General features: G+C 37.5%; 1 protein-coding gene across 5 annotated transcripts in view; it reads right to left on the bottom strand.

The window, feature by feature from the left end:
• Nucleotides 1-21,663, bottom strand: part of LOC150078418 (actin-binding LIM protein 3-like) — a 528,875-nt gene that overhangs the window by 317,806 nt on the left and 189,406 nt on the right. For all 5 annotated transcript variants that reach the window (XR_016547624.1, XM_090384937.1, XM_090384935.1 and 2 more), the window contains exon 4: nt 13,268-13,389. Coding sequence is in view for 4 of the 5 variants with exons in the window: in XM_090384937.1 (XP_090241063.1) it covers nt 13,268-13,389 (122 nt within the window). In the remaining variant the exon portion in view is untranslated. The remainder of the gene's footprint in view (nt 1-13,267; nt 13,390-21,663) is intronic.

Here is a 21,663-nt window from a genome sequence, read left to right as displayed (position 1 = left end):
TAAAAAACAACTGTGCATTATGGTTTCCTAAATTTGGCTTTTCTGGATTTTCTGAGTTAAACAGTGTCCAGTAGAGTCGTTTTAAACCACCCTTAAAAGGATCTACATCTTTCTCCCTTAACTGTGTGCACATATCCCAAATATTTTTGTAATATATAGGAATTGTTTCTGCTTTTGGCCCTAGATAATTGCCACCTTTAATTAAGGCTGTATTAAATCCCATAAAATATTTTATCAGTACAGTAAACCCCCGCTATTCGCGGTATCTGTATTCGCGGTTTCGCGTATTCGCGATCGCCGATTTAATATAAAATGAAACCAAAAAAATGTGAATTTTAAAGCGCCGTGAATATTTTCCGCCATAAAAAAACATGGGCGTGGCTAAAATTATCTTTCCCGGTCAAAACAGCGCTCAGTGGGAGAGGGGTGACAAAATCGCGAGCGTGGATGTTTCTCGCTAATCCTTGTTCAATATGTGTTATGCGCTTGTTATGGAAGGTTTCGTCGTTTGCTTTTAATTTATATGCTTATAAATTGAATAAATTTATCAATTTATAAATTGATATGCTTACCAAAGTTATAAATCTACCGTTTTGCAGTGTAAAACAGACTTTTTCGAATGTGTGTGTGTTAAAGGAAGAAAGTGACTTTATTGTGGACAAGTTCTTTCTAACCCCTACAAAAATATGACTACGAATAACAAGAGAAATGTGAAAATATCAAAGAAGGTGATGACATTAGCGAATAAAATTGAGTTATTAGATAAAATTTCTAATGGTGAAAGTGTCTCCTCAGCGGCAAAACATTATAAAATCAACGAGTCAACGGTACGATCAATCAAAAAATCGGAAGAAAAAATCCGCCGTAGTATCCGTGAAAACGCGCTAATTGCTTCAAAAATTTGCTCTGTAACTCGTGATGTTAAATTAGAAAAAATGGAAAAAGCTTTAAATCTGTGGATAGAAGACCGAACTCAAAATAAAATTCCGTTAAATTCACTCATCATTCGTGAAAACGCAAAACTCCTTATCAACGCTTTAGCGAAACTGGTGATAGCACTGGCGGGATAGGTTTTTTAGCTAGCAAAGACGCTGATTTGAAAGGTTTCTTTGAAATTTCTAATAAATATTACATTTAATATTAAATTGTTTCTTATTTTCATTTCGATGCCATATGCTTGCATTTCACTATGTACTGTCAATGTGCATAGTCATATTATGAAGGTACATATAATACATACATAGACAAAATTTTAGACTAGTTTTTCTTATATACTTTGGAACGGAACCCCTTTATTACTATGGGAGCCATAACTCAGTATTCGCGTTTTCGGTATTCGCGGCATTTCTCAGGAACGTAACCGCCGCGAATAGCGGGGGTTTACTGTACTACGACTAAATGGTTAGATTGAACCATATTAGCCACGTCCAGAGGTCTCTTACAGCTACACCTCAAATTAATTTTTGGAATACTTATTCCCCCATCTTTCCTCGGTAAAAATAAAAATTTCTGTGCTATCTCTTGCCGTTTTCCTCCCCATAGAAACTGAAATGTTGGAACGTAAAATCGTCTCATTGTCCTAGCTGTGATTCCCGTTATAAACACCATGTATAAGATTATAGGAAGAATTACGGTTCTAACAATGATGGATTCGTTCTCAAAAGAAAATTGTCCCACTTCCCACTCTTTTAAACTTTCCCGTATTTTAGTGGTGAGCCCACCTACAGGTAGCATGGGACTCTCTCTAAATGGAACTCCCATATTTCTAATCGATTTATCAGACTCCACTTCTCGTTGTGGTAAAGGCCGATGTACCCATTCCCCTAACAATTTGATCCTAGTTTTATCTTTGTTTATGTTTAACCCCGACTTCTTACCAAAAGATCTAACGAATGACATAAATTCTTCCACCACATAACTCGTAGTGAGAGTGGCGGTAACATCATCCGCATAGACTATACATTTACACTGCTCTGCCAGCTTTGGCAACGGTATCCCCTGAATGGCCTCAGTTCTGTCTATTCTTCCTAGTAGTGGTTCTAGTACTAACGTAAATAACAAAGGACTAAGCGGACATCCTTGTTTTATTCCCCTATCAATTTGAATGTTTTTCCAAATTTCTCCATTTATCAAAAGTCGTGTGCTACTACGTGTATATAGATTTCTCAGGACTGTAAACAACTGAGATCCTATGTTCGTATCTTTAATTATAGAGAAAAGGTAGTCGTGGTCGATTCCATCAAAAGCCTTTTCTAGGCCAATTGCTACTAACGCTAAATTTTAACTCTTTCGTTTCTAATATTCTAATATATCTCTTAATAGCCAAAGGTTATATTCTATCCGCCTCCCCGGTATACCGTAGCACTGTGTGCTTCTAACTACCTGGGTTACGTCGCGTTTTAACTTAGCTGTCAAAATCTTTGAAAATATTTTGTAGTGACAATTAGCCAACATTATAGGTCTCCAGTTACCAATTTTCGTTAAATCCTGTCCATGCTTCGGAATGAAAGTAGTATATGCATTTAAAAAGCCTTCAGGTACAACCCCTTCCTGAAAAAATTTGTTAAAGATGGCCACAAGAATAGGCACTAACCAGTTCCAAAATTTCTTATAAAGTTCAACCACCAAACCATCTGGTCCCAGCATTCGTCGTAATTTACATGATTTTAGAGCCACAGTTAGATCCCCTATAATTATCTCCCTGTCCTGTAATACTTTTTGCTCTAGTGTGAATTGTCCAATCGTCCAAATGGAGTCGTCGCTCTCTGTTTTCTGCAAAGCAAGCTCTTTTTCATAGTAATTTACAAAACGATTCATAATAGTGAGTGTTGGTGAATGTGTGTTGTCATCCTCTTTAATTTCCTGAACCGTTTCGGCTAACTTATTTAGCCTTAGTCTTCTTTGTTAAAACGCAGCTGAAGGACTATCAGCCTCCCTAAATTTCAGATCATTTCGAAGCTAGTGGGCTTCATCATCAGTGGGCGGGCAGGTACCCTGGTAGTGCAACATGCCATTACAGTTGCAAAGTTATATCCACAATATGACATTTGCCAGAGGGTGTTGGTAATAATGTATTTGAAAACGAAATGCACAAGGCATAATCTTTATGGGTTTTGGTAATTAACTATATAATATCGGTGTTGATACACCAAAGTTAACCCATAAATTTGAACTACGTATGTAGTGTGAAAGGCATTATTTTTAATAGTATTTCATGCCTTTCACACTACATATGTAGTTCAAATTTATGGGTTAACTATGGTGTATCTACACCGATATTATATAGTTAATTACCAAAACCCATAAGGATTATGCCTTGTGCATTTTGTTTTCAAATACATTATTACCAACACCCTTTGGCATCTCTCATATTGTGGATATAACTTCGCAACTGTGATGGGATGTTGCACTACCAGGGTACCTGCCTGCCCACTGATGAAGAAGCCCACTAGCTTTGGACCTGGGTACCTGCCCGCCCACTGATGATGAAGCCCACTAGCTTTGAAACGATCGTCTAGAGGCTAGTTTGTGAATTGTTTCGTTCAGATGTGTTCTACTCATTCTGAAGGTTGAGGAAAGTGTCCGATCGTATCAAGAGGTTAAGCGGCGGTCCTTTTAGCTGAGGTTACCCCGTTGTGGGGAACCTCCTTTAGGAGGGTAGTAAGTGATTGATTTTCTTTTGTTTTACATTTCTTTGAAATTTATTTCTGCCAAGTTAGGTATTTTCTTTTTTCGTTTTGCTGGTGTCAAGCAGGCCACGGGATTTTTAACTATTCATTTTCCTTAAGGAACCGAGATTAATTATGGCACAGTTCTTTTTTAGAGAAAGAACAGTGGAGTTTCACACTACAGAGGTTTGTCCAATTAGAGAGGTAATGTGGGGAGTGACTCAGGTTGTTTCGGTTCACGAGATAAAAGGATTAACTCCATTACCGAGGCAGAAATATCAGACAGTCTTGAAAACAGTAGAGGCAAGAGAAAAGGTTTTGAAAGGGTTTTCTATTAGAAATGTAATGATCAAACGTGTGCAAATTGGTAACATACGCAAAGTGGTTACTATTGACAGGTTTCCGGTAGAAATATCTAATAGTCCTGTCGAGAGCTTTTTTAACAAGTTTGGTAAGGTTGTTAAGATCACAGGAAAGAATATGAGGAATGGCCAGGCGTAGAAACAGGTACGGTGCAAATTCGTATTGACGTGAAAACGCCCGTGCCAAACATCATCGATTTGATGGGTCATAGGTTATTAATAAATTACCCAGGAGTTCAGAAAGTTTGTTTGCAGTGTGGAGGTAAAGACCATTTGGGAGCAGAATGCCAAAAATCACGTTTTAATTGTAATGGGACAGGTCATATTACGGCCAACTGCCTTAATAATTGTAAAAAATGCAGAGCTTCCACGCATAAATTCATTCAAAGCCCCGAACGCACGTTTGCCGAAAGAGTTGGTGGTGGGGGAGGACAGCAGAAAGCGAGCGAGCCGCCAAAAGATATGCCTAACGCTGAGAGCGAGCATGGAAGCTATAGTAGCGCAGAGGGGTGAGACGCAGATTAAATAAATTACACCAACATTTCCAATAGCGTACGATATGTCGGCAACACAATCAGAACATGTGGAACTAACTGAGGACATGGAAGCGGAAAATACAGTACAAAATGTATGTAAGCGGGGGGGAGGAAGAAATAAGCGGTAAAACTAAAAGAGCAAAAGGGGGAACAGAGGAAATTCAAGAAGAGACCGAAACAAAACAAATAGAGGGGGAAGAAGTATCAATTTTGTCAGGCAGTAAGAAAGATTGAAAAACACTTTCGGGGTCTGATTCGGATTCAGATAGCATACAAACAAGAAAATACAAAGGAATAGAATGGTTAAATGTAGTAGGAAACACAAAAGAATACAGGGAATATAGGCGAAGCTTGGCAGAAATTGTTAAAACTCGAGGAGAACCGATTTTTCTTTGGAATGAAAATGAGGAGGGTGAAGTAGTAAATATACAGTTCGCTTGGGGAGATTTCGTTATTTCCAATATGAGAAACAACAATGTTGGAGATCTCACTGTGTTGCTCACCAATAACAAATTAAAGTTAAATGCTGAACATAGGACTATCTTAGCAGAAGTTCTAGTAAAGTTCTGCTCATAATGTCCGGAATAACATTTATGTCGTTAAATGTACAGGGTCTGAGAGCGGTTAACAAACAAAGGATGATATGGCAAATTATGATGAACATGGGGGTGAAGATTTGGTTTCTACAAGAAACCCACTTCGCAAGTTTAGCAGACATCCAGCAGTTTTAAAACAGATACCGGTTGTTAGGATTTTGGAGCTTTGGGACATATCGATCCGCAGGGGTGGGAATAGTAGTGGTTCCTCCAATTTTAGGGACTATACCACTGGCGGGTAGGGATACAGAAGGTCGGGTTGTGGCAGCGGATTGGAGTTATGGGGGCACACAAATAGACTAATCTGTGTCTATAGTCCAAATTCCACTTTAGAAAGGAAAACTCTGTTTCAGGGACTGGGCAACTATATGAGGGAGGGGGTGCAGTGGGTTGTAATGGCAGGGGACTGGAACTGCTTTCCTGACCCCATTAGGGACAAAATTCTGGGGGGGTGCCCGGCATTATGGTACAGGGGAGGTTCGTGAATTAATCGAGGTTTGTACTAAATGGGACTTGGTAGACGACTGGAGAGAAAAAATTCCGGGGAAACGAGCGTCCACCAGAATAGCCAATAATATAGGAACTAGGATAGATCACACTTATGCAACGAGTCAGCTGAAGGATAAGATAACAATGATATGGCATGTGAAATTTGCAGGTGGTCGAAAAGTTTCAGATCACATGGCAGTAATGTGGAAGGGAGATTTATTTACGAACGTTAGTCTGGGAAAAGGCTATTGGAAGCTCAACCCAGCAGTTCTGGAGAGAGAGGATTGGGACTTTACAACAGTTATTAAAAAGACAGTAGAGCAAGGTGGAAATGAGTGGGAAATGTGTACGAAAATTAAAGAAAGTGCTAAATCATTTAATTAGTCAAAAATTAAGGAAAGAAACGAACAACGCAGAAATAGACTAAAAGATCTCTTACAAGAAAAAAGAATTTACCAACGGTGCGGGAATGAAAGGGCAACAGCAGAAGTACAAGCGATTATTGACGGTATAATATTGGAAGAAGAGAAAGAAAAGGCACGAAAAATACAGCTGAAATTTAGGGAGGCTGATAGTCCTTCAGCTGCGTTTAACCAAAGAAGACAAAGGCTAAATAATTTAGCTAAAACGGTTCAGGAAATTAAAGACGATGATAACACACATTCAACAAAGCTAACTATTATGAATAGTTTTGTAAATTACTATGAAAAAGAGCTTGCTTTGCAGAAAACAGAGAGAGACAACTCCATTTGGACGATTGGACAATTCACCCGAGCAAAAAGCATTACAGGACAGGGAAATAATTATGGGGGATCTAACTGTGGCTCTGAAATCATGTAAATTACGACGCGTGCCAGGACGGAATGGTTTGGGGGTTGAATTTTATAAGAAATTTTGGAACTTGTTAGCGCCTATTCTTCTGGCCATCTTTAACAAATTTTTTCAGGAAGGGGTTGTACCCAAAGGCTTTTTAAATGCCTATACTACTTTCATTCCGAAGCATGGACTCGATTTAGCGAAAATTGGTAATCGGAGACCTATAACATTGGCTAATTGTGACTACAAAATATTTGCAAAGATTTTGACAGCTAAGTTAAAACGCGACGCAACCAAGGTAGTTAGGAGCACACAGTGCTAAGGTATACGGGGAGGCGGATAGAATGTAACCTTTGGCTATTAAAAGATATATTAGAATATTGGAAACGAAAGAGTTACAATTTAGCGTTAGTAGCAATCGACCTAGAAAAGGCTTTCGATAGAATAGACCACGACTACCTTTTCTCTATAATTAAAGATACGAACATAGGATCTCAGTTGTTTACAGTCCTGAGAAATCTATATACACGTAGTAGCACACGACTTTTGATAAATGGAGAAATTTCGAAAAACATTCAAATTGATAGGGGAGTAAAACATGGATGTCCGCCTAGTCCTTTGTTATTTACGTTAGCACTAGAACCACTACTAGGAAGAATAGACAGAACTGAGGCCATTCAGGGGATACCGTTGCCAAAGCTGGCAGAGCAGTGTAAATGTATAGTCTATGCGGATGATGTTACCGCCACTCTCACTACGAGTTATGTGGTGGAAGAATTTATGTCATTCGTTAGATCTTTTGGTAAGAAGTCGGGGTTAAACATAAACAAAGATAAAACTAGGATCAAATTGTTAGGGGAATGGGTACATCGGCCTTTACCACAACGAGAAGTGGAGTCTGATAAATCGATTAGAAATATGGGAGTTCCATTTAGAGAGAGTCCCATGCTACCTGTAGGTGGGCTCACCACTAAAATACGGGAAAGTTTAAAAGAGTGGGAAGTGGGACAATTTTCTTTTGAGAACGAATCCATCATTGTTAGAACCGTAATTCTTCCTATAATCTTATACATGGTGTTTATAACGGGAATCACAGCTAGGACAATGAGACGATTTTACGTTCCAACATTTCAGTTTCTATGGGGAGGAAAACGGCAAGAGATAGCACAGAAATTTTTATTTTTACCGAGGAAAGATGGGGGAATAAGTATTCCAAAAATTAATTTGAGGTGTAGCTGTAAGAGACTGCTGGACGTGGCTAATATGGTTCAATCTAACCATTTAGTCGTAGTACTGATAAAATATTTTATGGGATTTAATACAGCCTTAATTAAAGGTGGCAATTATCTAGGGCCAAAAGCAGAAACAATTCCTATATATTACAAAAATATTTGGGATATGTGCACACAGTTAAGGGAGAAAGATGTAGATCCTTTTAAGGGTGGTTTAAAACGACTCTACTGGACACTGTTTAACTCAGAAAATCCAGAAAAGCCAAATTTAGGAAACCATAATGCACAGTTGTTTTTTAAAAATCTAAAAGTTGGCGGAAACTACCCATTGCATATTGTTTTTTCGTGTAGGGTTGGTTACGGAAACATACCAGTGAACAATATCACATATAGATGTAGTCAGACAGGCAACAGATTATGCCAATTTTGTACCGAAATTGAAACAGTGTACCATTTATTTTATTACTGTCGATTTGCGTAGGAAGTTTGGAAGGGAATTTGTAGATTTTTGAGGATAAGACAGTTCACACTGGAGGAGGTAATTTACTTGAAATTCGATCATCCCTTGGGCATGAAAAAAAGGTTCATGATATTTTTAATTACAGAGGCAAAATATCATGTGTGGAAGCTTCGAAAACGGAAAAGGTTTGGGACCTTTAGGGGATATCTTTGGGACTTGAAACAAACAATGTCTGCTTCCATGCAAAGGTTTTTACAGTTGGAAAAATGGCGTTTAGGGTCTGATAAGTTTCTGAAAAGGTGGGGAGAGCCGCCTCTTCTGTGCAGTTTGGTTGGAGATGAGGTTCATCTTAAATACTGGTTTTAGTTATTTGGAGGGGGGAAAAAAAATCACCTGGGTTTTTTTTTGTTTATTACAAAATTCAATTTTCTTGATAAAAATCTAGATCTCTTAGGCTCTCATCAAAACAGTTCCATGATATAGTTTTAAATTTTATAACTCATTTGTTTGGTTTAATAGATCTGGTCCAATGGATTATTTTCCACATTAAATTCACTACTATTCACAAATAGCTTTGAAATGATCGTGTGAATTAAGATTTTTCATGATTTAGGTTTGGATTTTATAATTCATTTGTTTGGTTTAATAGATCTGGTCCAATGGGTTTTTTTTCACATTAAATTCACACTAGCTTCGAAACGATTGTCTGGGTGGTGGTATCATCTGAAAATAAATAGCAGTAGTCTTCAATACTAGAGAAGCATTATTTATTTGAAGTAGTGCAATACCAGCTATCTCATTGTGAAGGCACCCACAATATGAGATACTATCAAAAACGATGCTTTTCACACTATGTATGTAGTTCAAATTTATGGGTTAACTATGGTGTATCTACACCGATATTATATAGTTATTTACCAAAACTCATAAGGATTATGCCTTGTGAATTTCGTTTTCAAATACATTATATTCTATGGAAAAATCTCCACATAATACAATCTAAATGATTCATTTAGAGCTCTGTTCTTACAGCTCCAATCAAGAGTGATAAGCAGGACTGCCTGTATTCCATTAAGAAAATAAAGCACAAGGACACAAGGTGGAGGAATAGAGAAATGATCAGTTTAACAGAGCAAAAAGAAATGGCAAGAAAAAGTTACAGAGCAATAAAAAATCTCAAAGTAATAACAGCTAATATCTCTAATTACAAACAGATACAAATACTAACAGACAATATGTAATAAAAGTACTATTAACAGCGACATACTGTCTGCAGTATCAAAGAAAATTAGGTCACAAAGACTGAGTATGAGAAATCACTGGTTAGGAGAGCAAAGAACAGGTAAGGGAGTTTTTCATGTAAGCGAACACAAAGAAGAAAGAGAAAATGAACCGGATCAGATCAATGTGTAATGGGCATGGGAAAATCATAGGTAACACAGCTAATGTTGTTGATAAATCAAACAGATATGTCACATCAATCTTTACAGACAAAAGACCCTTTGGAGGGGGGGAAGGAAGAGGAGAAGAGAGGAGAGGCTGAGCAGTATGAAACTACAGAATATTTATCAGAAAAACTTTTGTGCCTAAAGGCAAGTAAGGTTCTTGGAATTGATGGCACATACCCACTAATTATGATGGAGGCAATGAGAGAGGCATGAACTTAACATTTATTATAAGGGCAACTTTGTACTCTGAGAAACCTTTGGACTGGAAAGTGCCAATGTATCACCAATACATAAAGCCACCTTTAAGAGTGAAGTGGATAACAACAAACTGGTCAGTCTGACTTCAGTGCCATTTAAAATCATGGAAATAACAAGCAAGGATTCAACACAGGAATATTTAAAAAGAATTCTGAAGAACACACAAAATGGTTATAAAGGGGAATTGTTTAATTCGATTAGCTATTTTGACAGAAACAATCATAAGGCTGAACATTGGAAATAACTTCAACATTGTGTATTTGGATTTTAGCAAAAAACATTTGATTCAGTCCCTCATAGTAAGTTAGTGTACAAGTTAGAACTCTGTAATCTTACCTGTAAGGTCACAGAGTTCTAACTTGTAAGGTCACACAGAGTGGCTGCTGAGCAGTAGGCAGAGGGTTGTCTTTAATTTTTACTCTTCGGATTCGGGAAGGTCAGGGAATGACCACCGCACATCCCCGGAGCAATATGGCCTTAGTTGCTAATGCTCCTAAAAACCAAATAACAAACAAACTCTTCAGATTGGGCTAACATTGGAGAGGAGGATCAAGAATTGGTACTGATGTCACTGTTAGTTCTGATTTTCTTAAATGACATTACATTGATAAAAGACAAATTTTGCACAGGGTGTGCAAAATTTACAGATGATGTCATGATTGAAAGAGCAGCTAACGATCATTGTCAAGCCAGTGTTTCTTTGGAATGACACAGACAGGCTTTGGAATCGTAAAGTGCAATTTATTGCAGCAAACACAAGATCTTACACTTAGGGAATAGTAACCCCCAAAATAATGTATGCACTTAGTGCATACATTATTTTGGGGGTTAGGGAAAATCATAGAAAAAAAGTAGATGAGAAAAAAAGGGATTTGGGGTTTACAATACACATGGACACAAGGTTTTCTGTGTACGGCAGAGTGGTAGCAAGGGGGATGGGGCCAAGTTGTTTCCCTTACTGATAATTTGTCTAACCTTCGCATGTATAAATAGAGAGGTCACAATCCCACTGTACAAGCAATTGTAAGACCGCACTTAGAATACTGTACACAAAAAAGAACCATCAAGCTTCTTGAAAGAGAAAAAAGATGGACATAATCTAGTGAAATCATCAAAAGGGCATCCACATGAGGATAGACTTTGAACACCTAGTTACCAACTCTGCACTACAGAGTCAGTAACTAGGCATCTTAGAGGGAACCTGACTGAGTCTGTAAGAGTCAGAGAAGGGACAATAAAATGAATGAGGATGAACTTTTCATGATTATTAATGATACCAGAACTATGAGCCATAAATTCAAAATTATGGGGAAGAGGTTTAGACTGGACTGTAAGAAGTTTTCTTTCAGCCAACAAATTGTTAATTACTGGAAAAAGTTACTCCGTAGGCAGTTGAGCTGACAGCTTGAGAAAATTCACAATTCACCTGGATAGGTGCCAACACAAGGAAGGAGTCACATATGTACTTTATTTTATTTTATTATTTTTGTTTCTTCATTTTATTATTATTATTATCATTTTTTGGCTCATGGAGCAAAAACCTGGGCATCCTTTTACCATACGGCTAATACTTATAGTAATTATTAGCATTTCACATAACATAAGGTGACGTGGCTTTCTTGCACTAGTAAAAAACACAACATAAACATAGCATAACCATATAACCAAAACTATAATATAAACATATCAACATAACCTACACATAACATAAGAGGTTCTGCAATAAAGCTCCGAGAATAGTGCAATAAAAAGAACAAAAGCAAAGGAGTTCAAAAATGGCTTTATTTTTATTCGAAGTAATCACCACTTGATTGAATGCACTTACTACACTATTCTAAAAGTTTCTGAAAAGAGTCAGCAAAGGCATCCAAAGAGATGATGTTCAGCTCTGCAGTTACATTTTTCTTTATGCCCTCAACATCCTGAAATCTCTTTTCTTTGAGGGTGGTTTACATTTTGGGAAGGAGGAATGCTGGGCTAGAGCAGGAGAGTAGGGTGGAGGTTGATCTGTACAATTCCACATGCATCAGAAATATCTTCACAACAAGTGTAAAATGGATGGAGCACTGTCATACAACAAAAACTAGCTGCCTTTCTCTCAAAATTGTGGCCTCACCTCTCACCTGGTAAAAATGCTTCAATGGTCTTTGAAGAACCTGTACACAAAGAGCAGCATTGACAATCTCCCCTTCAGGTACAAATTCCCTATGAATCACACACTGTTTGTTAAAAAACAAGATCAGCATTGTCTTGATCCTGGACTTCTGCAAAATAAAACGTTCTGGTCCTTGGTGATGATTTTGAAGTCCACTGCATATCCTGACATTTCATCTCTGGGTCATACTGAAAAAACCCAATACACTCATCTCCAGTGACATACAGTCAAGGAAATTAGGACTGTCCTGACAAATTTGGTGGAACACTCTTTGTTGACACATAATGACACTCTTTGTTGCTTCTGCTCATCCTGAGACTCTGCAGCAAATTTTCACACACCTTTTCGCTAAATCTCCATGTAGTATTTGACGAATTTTCTCCTCATTCATATCCAACTCATCAGCCAACATTCTGACAGTCGAATGGTCTCTTGCCATAATTTCCCGAACTTTTGCAACTATGTTCTCATTTTGAGAGGTTGATGGACGTCCCCTTCTTGGGTCACTGCGAACATCCTCACGCCTGTCTTTGAACCACTTAGGCCATTCAAGCACACTAGTACAACTAACCTTTCATTGCCACAAAATTTTTAATATTTCGTACTTTTCTTTGCTAATTTTCCCAGTTCAAAGAAAAATTCAATATTCATTCGTTACTCCTTTGCAAAATCATGACATGGAATGTTAATCTACTAATAAATCTGGTTGTTACTTGCAACTTGTAGCCTACTGGAATCTCTGTGCCACCATCTGTTTTAGGAAGTTTGGACTACAACATACCACTTCCATTTATTTTCAAACTCATTGAACAAGGCTGCAACAGCAATTTCATGAGCTTTATTGCCACACTTTAAATATAACATACACAACACAGCACAATATGTTAATTAATAACTGAAATATTAATGTTTATCACATAAATTATCTCATAAATATTAAAGTAACTGGGAAATCTAATTCATATCTTGGAATTAATTAAAACTCTTCATCAAAACTATAAAAACAAATGAATTTATTCTTTGACATTATGAAATGAGCAAAAAATATCAAAAGCTATTCACATTTTAGAATTTATTATCATAATGAAAACAGAATATCCAGGATATTTTCTGCAAAGGATTCTAATAGAATCTGTTTTCAAAGATAATATCAATTGCACATTCTCCTGTGAATAAGTAACTTGTGTTCTTAAAAATGGTATTTCAATTTACTTTAAATTTATAATTTTATTATTATCAATGCCTACTTCTTGCAGGTGCTCCAGGTGAGTCAGGAGTTTGCATAGTAACCACAGGAATTTGAATACATTTAGTACAGAGACATTCTTTTCCTGTAAATGTTACTTTCTCACCAGTTGGAAATGGCTGCCTAAAATCACAAGTTTCAAGACATTAATATGATGTAAAACATATTAAAATATAATTTATTAAAACATATCAGAACAATTACTGTTGTAAGTAAAACTAATACAGGCACTCCCTGGCTTACATAATACTCGATTTACAGAAATTCGACTTTACATAAGTTTTTGCTGGCCAGTGCAAACTTAAAAAAATTGTGGAAATGTATTTGGGATCCCGTAGAAATAAATGGAGGTATCGTGAAAATATCATAATGTGAACCCAATAACACATTTTTTTTTTTTGATAATTCGTTCCAAGACCTCGGAAGTTGAAATTTTCATTATATAACTAAGCTATTTATCTCTCTAAAAGGTCATTTTTATAATGGAAATTGCATTATCCTTTCATCGTTTTCACATGTTCCGTTATAAGAATAAATTTTGAATGCCTTTGTGATATTTTTCTAAAACATATTTTCAGAGGTCACTAACATAAAACAATAAAAACAATTTGCACTTTCCGGTTTATTGGGCTTTTCTGTTAGCACAATCTATTATAAATGGGTAGTAAACTCGATCTTATTGCATTTGTGATAATACCAATAACTGGAATTCTGTGGATTTTTACATTAGGGCATTATAGTGAAATGAGTTCCCCTTCACTGAAATCTTCAATCATATAAAAAACAAAAAGGTGGAAGTGGAAAAAGAGGTGGAACTGATTCTTGCACTGCTTCTATTGAAATGAGCAGAAACCTGAAAAACAAGATGCAGGATATTTCAGAGACTGCTGGGAGTCATTGCGGTACAAGTAAACACATGGGTTGTGTTAGGGTAGCTAAGAATAGAAACAGGTGCATGTATACCTGCGTGTACACAAATGCTAGGAGTTTGGTAAATAAATTTGATGAATTTGAGGTATTGCTCAAAACATCAAAGGCAGATATTATTGGGATATCAGAGACGTGGTGTCACACAGATATAAGTAATGCGGAACTGGAATTTGGGGAATACAATGTGTATAGAAAGGATAGACAGGACAGGAGGGGAGGAGGGGTTATGCTATTAGTTAAAAAACACATAAAATCCAAGGAAGTGAAGCCAGTCGACATTGATGGACAGGGCAGTGTCAAGTCAGTTTGGTGTGACATAAGTATAGGGAAATCAAAATTGAGAGTAGGAGTGTGCTATAGGCCTAATGATTCTGATGAGTATAATAAGATATTGTACAGGGAAATAGAGTGGGCCAGTAAATCAGAGAATCTTATAATGGGGGATTTTAATTTCCCAGATATTGACTGGAATTTGTGGGTTGGTCACTCGCACACTAGCAAGGCTTTTGTGGATTTATTGGATGATTGTTTTCTACATCAGCATGTTTGTGAGGCAACAAGAGGGAGCAATACTCTTGATCTGATTATCAGTAGTGATTCTTCATGCGTTAAGAATCTGCAGATAAATGAACCACTAGGTGGCAGTGATCACAGTGTGTTGAAGTGGGATTTACTCAAGGAGGTAACTACCATCAGGGGTAAAGGGAAGGGTTTTTGTTTTCGTAAAGGCGACTATGATGGTCTGAGACAGTATTTAAATTCTATACAGTGGGACCAACTGATGATGTTACCAACAGCAAACTCAAAATGGGAAGCATTCAAGGAACTAATCTTGGAGGCTACCAGGCTTTACATACCAACTAAGAAATATTGTTCAAGGTTTAGGCCTAAATGGTTGTCAGATGAACTAATGAGACATGTGGCAGAGAAGAAAAATGCATGGGATACATACAAATTAATGGGTGACATGGAAGCCTATGATAGATATAAGTTGGTCTGTAACCAAGTCACAAAGGAGATTAAGCAGGCAAAGGCAGACTACGAAAAATGCTTGGCAAAGGATGCAAAGAAAAACAGAAAAGAGTTCTTTACATATTTAAACTCAAGAAGGAAAGGGATGAATCAGATTGGTCCACTGGATATTGATGGTTCAACAGTTGAGGATCCTGCTCAGGTGGCTAACAATCTAAACGAGTATTTTGCATCTACATTCACGCATGAGGAGTTATTCAGGAAGGAGAATGATGCAGGTAAAGTAAACATTGGCAGTGAGCTGGATGATTTTGTAATAACTGAGAGGAGAGTAGAGGAGAGACTGTTGAGGATAAACATAAAAAAGGCACCTGGGGTGGATGGGATCTATCCAGTTATATTAAAGGAGGCAGCAAAGGAAGTAAGTAAACCCCTAGCCATAATTATGAGAGCTTCTTTGGACTCAGGGGAGGTACCCATAGACTGGAGATGTGCAAATGTAACCCCAATTCACAAAGGAGGATCAAAGGCTGACACAAGTAATTATAGACCTGTTAGTTTAACTTCTGTTCCAGGTAAATTAATGGAGGCACTGGTTAAAGAAGCACTGCAGGATCATCTAGACAAGAATTCAGTTATAGCTCAGACGCAGCATGGTTTTGTTAAGGGCAGGTCTTGCCTGACCAATTTGATTGGATACTATGATGTAGTCACAAAAGAACTGGATGCAGTGAATAACTTTGATATTATATATTTGGATCTTAGAAAGGCTTTTGATACTGTTGCACATGGAAGACTGCTGCACAAATTGGAGCAGTGTGGCATTGGAGGCAAATTGCTGCTATGGATAAGGGAATGGTTGAGTGGCAGAAGACAGAGAGTGGTAATCAATGGACACTGCTCAACGTGGACTAATGTTATTAGTGGAGTTCCTCAGGGTTCAGTGTTGGGTCCGTTGTTGTTTTCGGTGTTTATGAATGATATTGATGATGGTATATCAAGTTTAATGTCCAAGTTTGCAGATGATACAAAGGTTGGCAGAGTTGTTAAGGACACTACTGACGCTATGCTGCTGCAACAGGATCTGGAAAGGTTGAACAGATGGGCTGAGAGGTGGCAAATGAAGTTTAACATTGACAAATGTAAAGTACTACATATGGGAAACAGTAACCCCAGAGCAACGTATCAACTCTGCAGTACTGCACTGGCAGTGGTGGAGAATGAGAGGGACCTGGGGGTGATTGTGCAGGCAGATATGAAGTTCTCTGAGCAGTGCAGACGAGCTGCAAGAATAGCTCATGGTGTCTTGTCAATGATATACAGGAATTTTTCTAGCAGGGATAAGGAGGTGATTATTCCCTTGTATAAGGCAATGGTTAGGCCACATCTTGAGTACTGTATACAGGTCTGGAGGCCTCATTTCAAGAAGGATGTAGAGCTGCTGGAACGGGTACAGAGAAGGGCAACAAGATTAGTGAATGGAACAAAGGGTTGCGGTTGCTCTTACAAAGAAAGGCTTAAGTTTTGCAAATTACAGAGTCTGGAGACTAGGCACCGGCGAGGTGATCTGATAGAGGTGTATAAGGCTTTGAATGGTTTGAGCATGCTCAATGCCAATGGGATTCTTCATCTTGCTCAGAATAATCACCTCAGAGGGCATAAATTCAAATTGAGGAAGGATGGATGCCGGATAGATGTGCGGAAATTTGCCTTTGGCCAGCGGGTGGTTGGTTGGTGGAACCGACTTCCATCACTTGTTGTTGAAGTTGATAGCCTAAACAAATTTAAAGCTCAACTGGACAGGTATTTCGAACGAACGGAGGGGTGAAATGGGAGTGGTGTGTTTTTTTGTTTTTTTTTTTTTGTTTTTTTTTTTGGCTGATGCTGAATAAGCTTGCTTTCTTGCATCATATGCCTCTACTAATGCTAATGCTAATGCTAAAAATAAATTTTCAGAATCTTCTCTTCATTCCTATTTACTTATTACAATGGTGAAGGGAAAGGGACCAACGGAAAGTGCAAGTGCTGGCAGTGCTAAAAAATGAAACAAAATTGATTTAGAAATGAAGATGATCAATTAAGTACGAAGCAGGACAAAGTTTGTCCTTTTCTGCACGGAATTCGATCCCACTGCTTCAATAAGGAATACTATTTTAAGGGCCAGTGCACATATAAAAGAACATGTTAAAGGATCAACGCATTTAAGATCAAAAGTGATCACAAAACAGTGTTCAGGTGCTATATATCGAAGATGGAAAAGCAATTGTAATATGAATGGAAAATGAGATTCAGAAGCAAGTGCCCCTGAATCCAATGGCCATTCAAGCAAAAGCAAGAAGTATTTATGAAGATATTAAGGATAAGTACGGAGGACTCCAAGCCAAGTTTGTGGCAAGCAATGGGTGGTTTGATAGGTTCAAGCATCGCGCTGGTTTCCAAAACGTTAAAGTATGCGGTGCCGATTCTGCAGCTGCAGAGAAATTTTGTGATGTGTTGGAAAAAATCTCTATAACAGTGGCATGCTTATCAGCTGGAGAGATAATTCTGGAAAGATGCTTGAAAGGTAAAACTTGCTGACATTATGCCTATCTCCTCCCTTTTTTTTTTTTTTTGTAATTTTATAATTTGTACACTTTTGTAATTTTTTCTATGCATAAGATAACGAAATTGAATAAATAATTTTATTTACATGTTCATCAAACATTTATTTTTTGTTTCAATCAAATTCAGCAAGCATAGTTGCGAGTGCTGCATAAACATTTAGGGAATTCCAACTTACATAAAATTTGACTTACGTAGAGTTCCACGAAATGCAACCCTTACGTAAAGTCAGGGAGTGGCTGTATTCCTAAATAGCATTATGCAGAAGGAGGAACTAACCATAAAATAAAAATACACACCATTTTTGCTGTTTATTTTTGCCTGCACAAATTTACGTGGAATGCAATGTTTTTAATCTGCTCTTAGAATTAATTATTCCCGCACGACTTTCTTTGAAGAAATGAAACACCATTTATTAAAATAAATTCCTTATGTTTCACTGATAACCTAAGGCACTTCTATATACAGTATTATTTATAATAAGATATAGAATGCGAAATTGCACATAGCAAAAGCAACTACACATAACAGTAATGTTTCACAATTTGGAGTTTCACCATCATGGAGTGTATGATGACTATGTGATTAACTTCTACCATTGAGAATAACTATCAGAGAAAGTCAGGATTAGGAGGGAATACAATAGAAATAAATATCTGAAGTTTTTTTTGTAAAATAGGCTTAAAACTTCTGAAGTATCAGAAAGAGGCAGCAATTCTGATAATGCCACATTTATGAAGTTCTACTCTAATAGTTGTTCAACTAGTTTAAATAAATAGTAATTTTGAAAGATGATTATATCTCACCAAAAAAGATGAGGTATTATTACTCACTGTATTCATGTAACTCTGCATCATGTTGGAAAGAGAAAGAAATGCTTTTTGGAATCAATTAAAAAGCACTCACTGCTTGCTGAGATAACTTTGTCTCCTTGGTGATAAGTGCTTTTAAGTTGCTGGATTTGTGAACTACTCATAAAAAACCAAAAGATAAATTATAGAATACAGTTAAAATACATGATGAAATAAAGAAGGATTTTATCTGATAGGGTCCCAATTAATCAAAACCACAAGGCACTGCTATCTAAAACAATCAAACCTCCAGTGGACTGAGTTGAAAGGCTGTGGCACTATGCCATGGAAATCATTAACAAACAATGTGCTTACCCAGTGAAGACCAAATCCAAAAAGAAAACTGGGAAAAACTGCTTCAATGATCGCCTTCCACTAAAGTAACCTCCAATAAAAAATTTATCTGAAATGGAACCAGCAGAATGGAAAATTTACACAAAAAATATAACATTAACGCTCTGGTGGGTGTAAATTTCCTTCTAACCAACAGATGAATTCTGGGATAAAATCAGCATGAAAAAATTTAATATTGTGCATATTTTTCCACCCTTTGTTTTAAATCTATTATGAATACAAGAGTGAATAATCATTTTTTTATATTAAATGCATTTAAATTTTTTTTTTTTTTAACTAAAACCCCATCTGCCATAGTTTATAAGTGTTTTTTGACATATTAAAAAATGCCCCGTTTGGCCATTATCTTTATTGTCAGCAAAAAAACTTGAAGAAGCTAAAATATAATGACCTGTGCATTGCAGCAAGTGGTCTGTCAATGTGAAATGTAAACAACATCTAAAGCATGCAAGCACTTCTGTTGGGAGACACATGGATCAAACATACAAGGACTAATAGATTAACAGTAGCCACTGGCAGAGGTGAAAGTGATTCTTGCACTGCTTCTATTGGAATGAGCTGCAGCCTGGAAAATAAGATGCAGGATATTTCAGAGACTGCTGGGAGTCATTGCGGTACAAGTAAACACATGGGTTGGGTTAGGGTAGCTAAGAAAAAGAACAGGTGCATGTATACTTGCATGTACACCAATGCTAGGAGTTTGGTAAATAAATTTGATGAATTTGAGGTATTGCTCAAAGCATCAAAGGCGGATATTGTTGGAATATAAGAGACATGGTGTCACACAGATACAAGGAATGCAGAACTGGAATTTGGAGAGTACAACATCTACAGAGAGGATAGACAGGATAGGAAGGGAGGAGGGGTTATGCTATTAGTTAAGAAACACATAAAATCCAAGGAAGTGAAGCCAGTTGACATCGCTGGACAGTGCAGTGTCGAGTCAGTTTGGTGTGACATAAGCATTGGGAGATCAAAATTGAGAGTAGGAGTGTGCTATAGGCCTAATGACTCTGATGAGTATAATAAGAAACTGTACAGGGAAATAGAGTGGGCCAGTAAATCAGAGAGTCTTATAATGGGGGATTTTAATTTCTCAGAGATTGACTGGAATTTGTGGGTTGGGCACTCACACACTAGCAAGGCTTTTGTGGATTTATTGGATGATTGTTTTCTACATCAGCATGTTCGGGATGCAAATAGAGGGAGTAATACCCTTGATCTGATTATCAGCAGTGATTCTTCATGCATTAAGAATCTGCAGATAAAGGAACCACTAGGTGGCAATGATCACAGTGTGTGAAGTGGGATTTACTCAGAGAGGTAACTACCATCAGGGGTAAAGGGAAGGGTTATTGCTTTCGTAAAGGTGACTACAATGGTGTCAGACAGTATTTAAATTCTATACAGTGGGACCAACTGATGATGTTACCAACAGCAAACTCAAAATGGGAAGCATTCAAAGAACGTATCTTGGAAGCTACTAGGCTTTACATACAAACTTAGAAATATTGTTCAAGGTTTAGGCCTAAATGGATGTCAGATGAACTAATGAGACATATGGCAGAGAAGAAAAATACATGGGATACATATAAATTAACACGTGACACAGAAGCCTATGATAGACACAAGTTGATCTGTAACCAAGTTACAAAGGAGGTTAGGCAGGCGAAGGCAGATTACGAGGAATCTTTGGCAAGGGATGCAAAGAAAAACAGCAAAGAGTTCTTTACTTATGTAAACTCTAGAAGGAAGGGGATGAATCAGATTGGTCCACTTGATATCGATGGTTCAACTGTTGATGATCCTGCTCAAGCAGCTAACAAACTAAATAAATATTTTGCAACAACATTCACACATGAGGAGTTATTCAGCGAGGGGAATGCCAGAGGTATATTCAAATCTGGCAGTAAGCTAGATAATCTTGTAATAACTGAGAGTAAAATGGAGGAGAAATTGTTGAAGATAAACACAAGAAAGGCACCTGGGGTGGATGGGATCTATCCAGTTATATTAAAGGAGGCAGCAAAGGAAGTAAGCAAACCCTTAGCCATAATTATGAGAACTTCCTTGGACTCAGGGGAGGTACCCATAGACTGGAGACGTGCAAATGTTACCCCAATTCACAAAGGAGGATCAAGGGTGACACAAGTAATTATAGACCTGTGAGTTTAACTTCTGTTCCAGAAAAATTAATGGAGGCACTGGTTAAAGAAGCACTGCAGAATTATTTGGACAAGACTTCAGTTATAGCTCGGACACAGCATGGTTTTGCTAAGGGGAAGTCTTGCCTGACCAATTTGATTGAATACTATGATGCAGTCACAAAAGAATTGGATGCAGGGAATGACTTTGATATTATATACTTGGAACTTCGAAAGGCTTTTAATACTGTTGCACATGGAAGACCGCTGCACAAATTGGAGCAGTGTGGCATTGGAGGCAAATTGCTGCTATGGATAAAGGGGTGGTTGAGGGGGGAGAAGACAGAGAGTGGTAATCAATGGACACTGCTCATCGTGGACTAATGTTATTAGTGGAGTCCCTCAGGGTTCAGTGTTGGGTCCATTATTGTTTTCTGTATTTATAAATAATATTGATGATGATATATCAAGCTTAATGTCCAGGTTTGCAGACGATACAAAGGTTGTCAGGGTTCTTAAGGTCACTACTGACGCTATGCTGCTGC

This window comes from Mastigoproctus giganteus, chromosome 11, assembly GCF_048544385.1.
Source record: "Mastigoproctus giganteus isolate SK-2022 chromosome 11, ASM4854438v1, whole genome shotgun sequence".
Taxonomy (NCBI): domain Eukaryota; kingdom Metazoa; phylum Arthropoda; class Arachnida; order Uropygi; family Thelyphonidae; genus Mastigoproctus; species Mastigoproctus giganteus.
The sequence above is the reverse complement of the archived record's forward strand: the minus strand, read 5'-3'. Positions and strand labels throughout refer to the sequence as shown.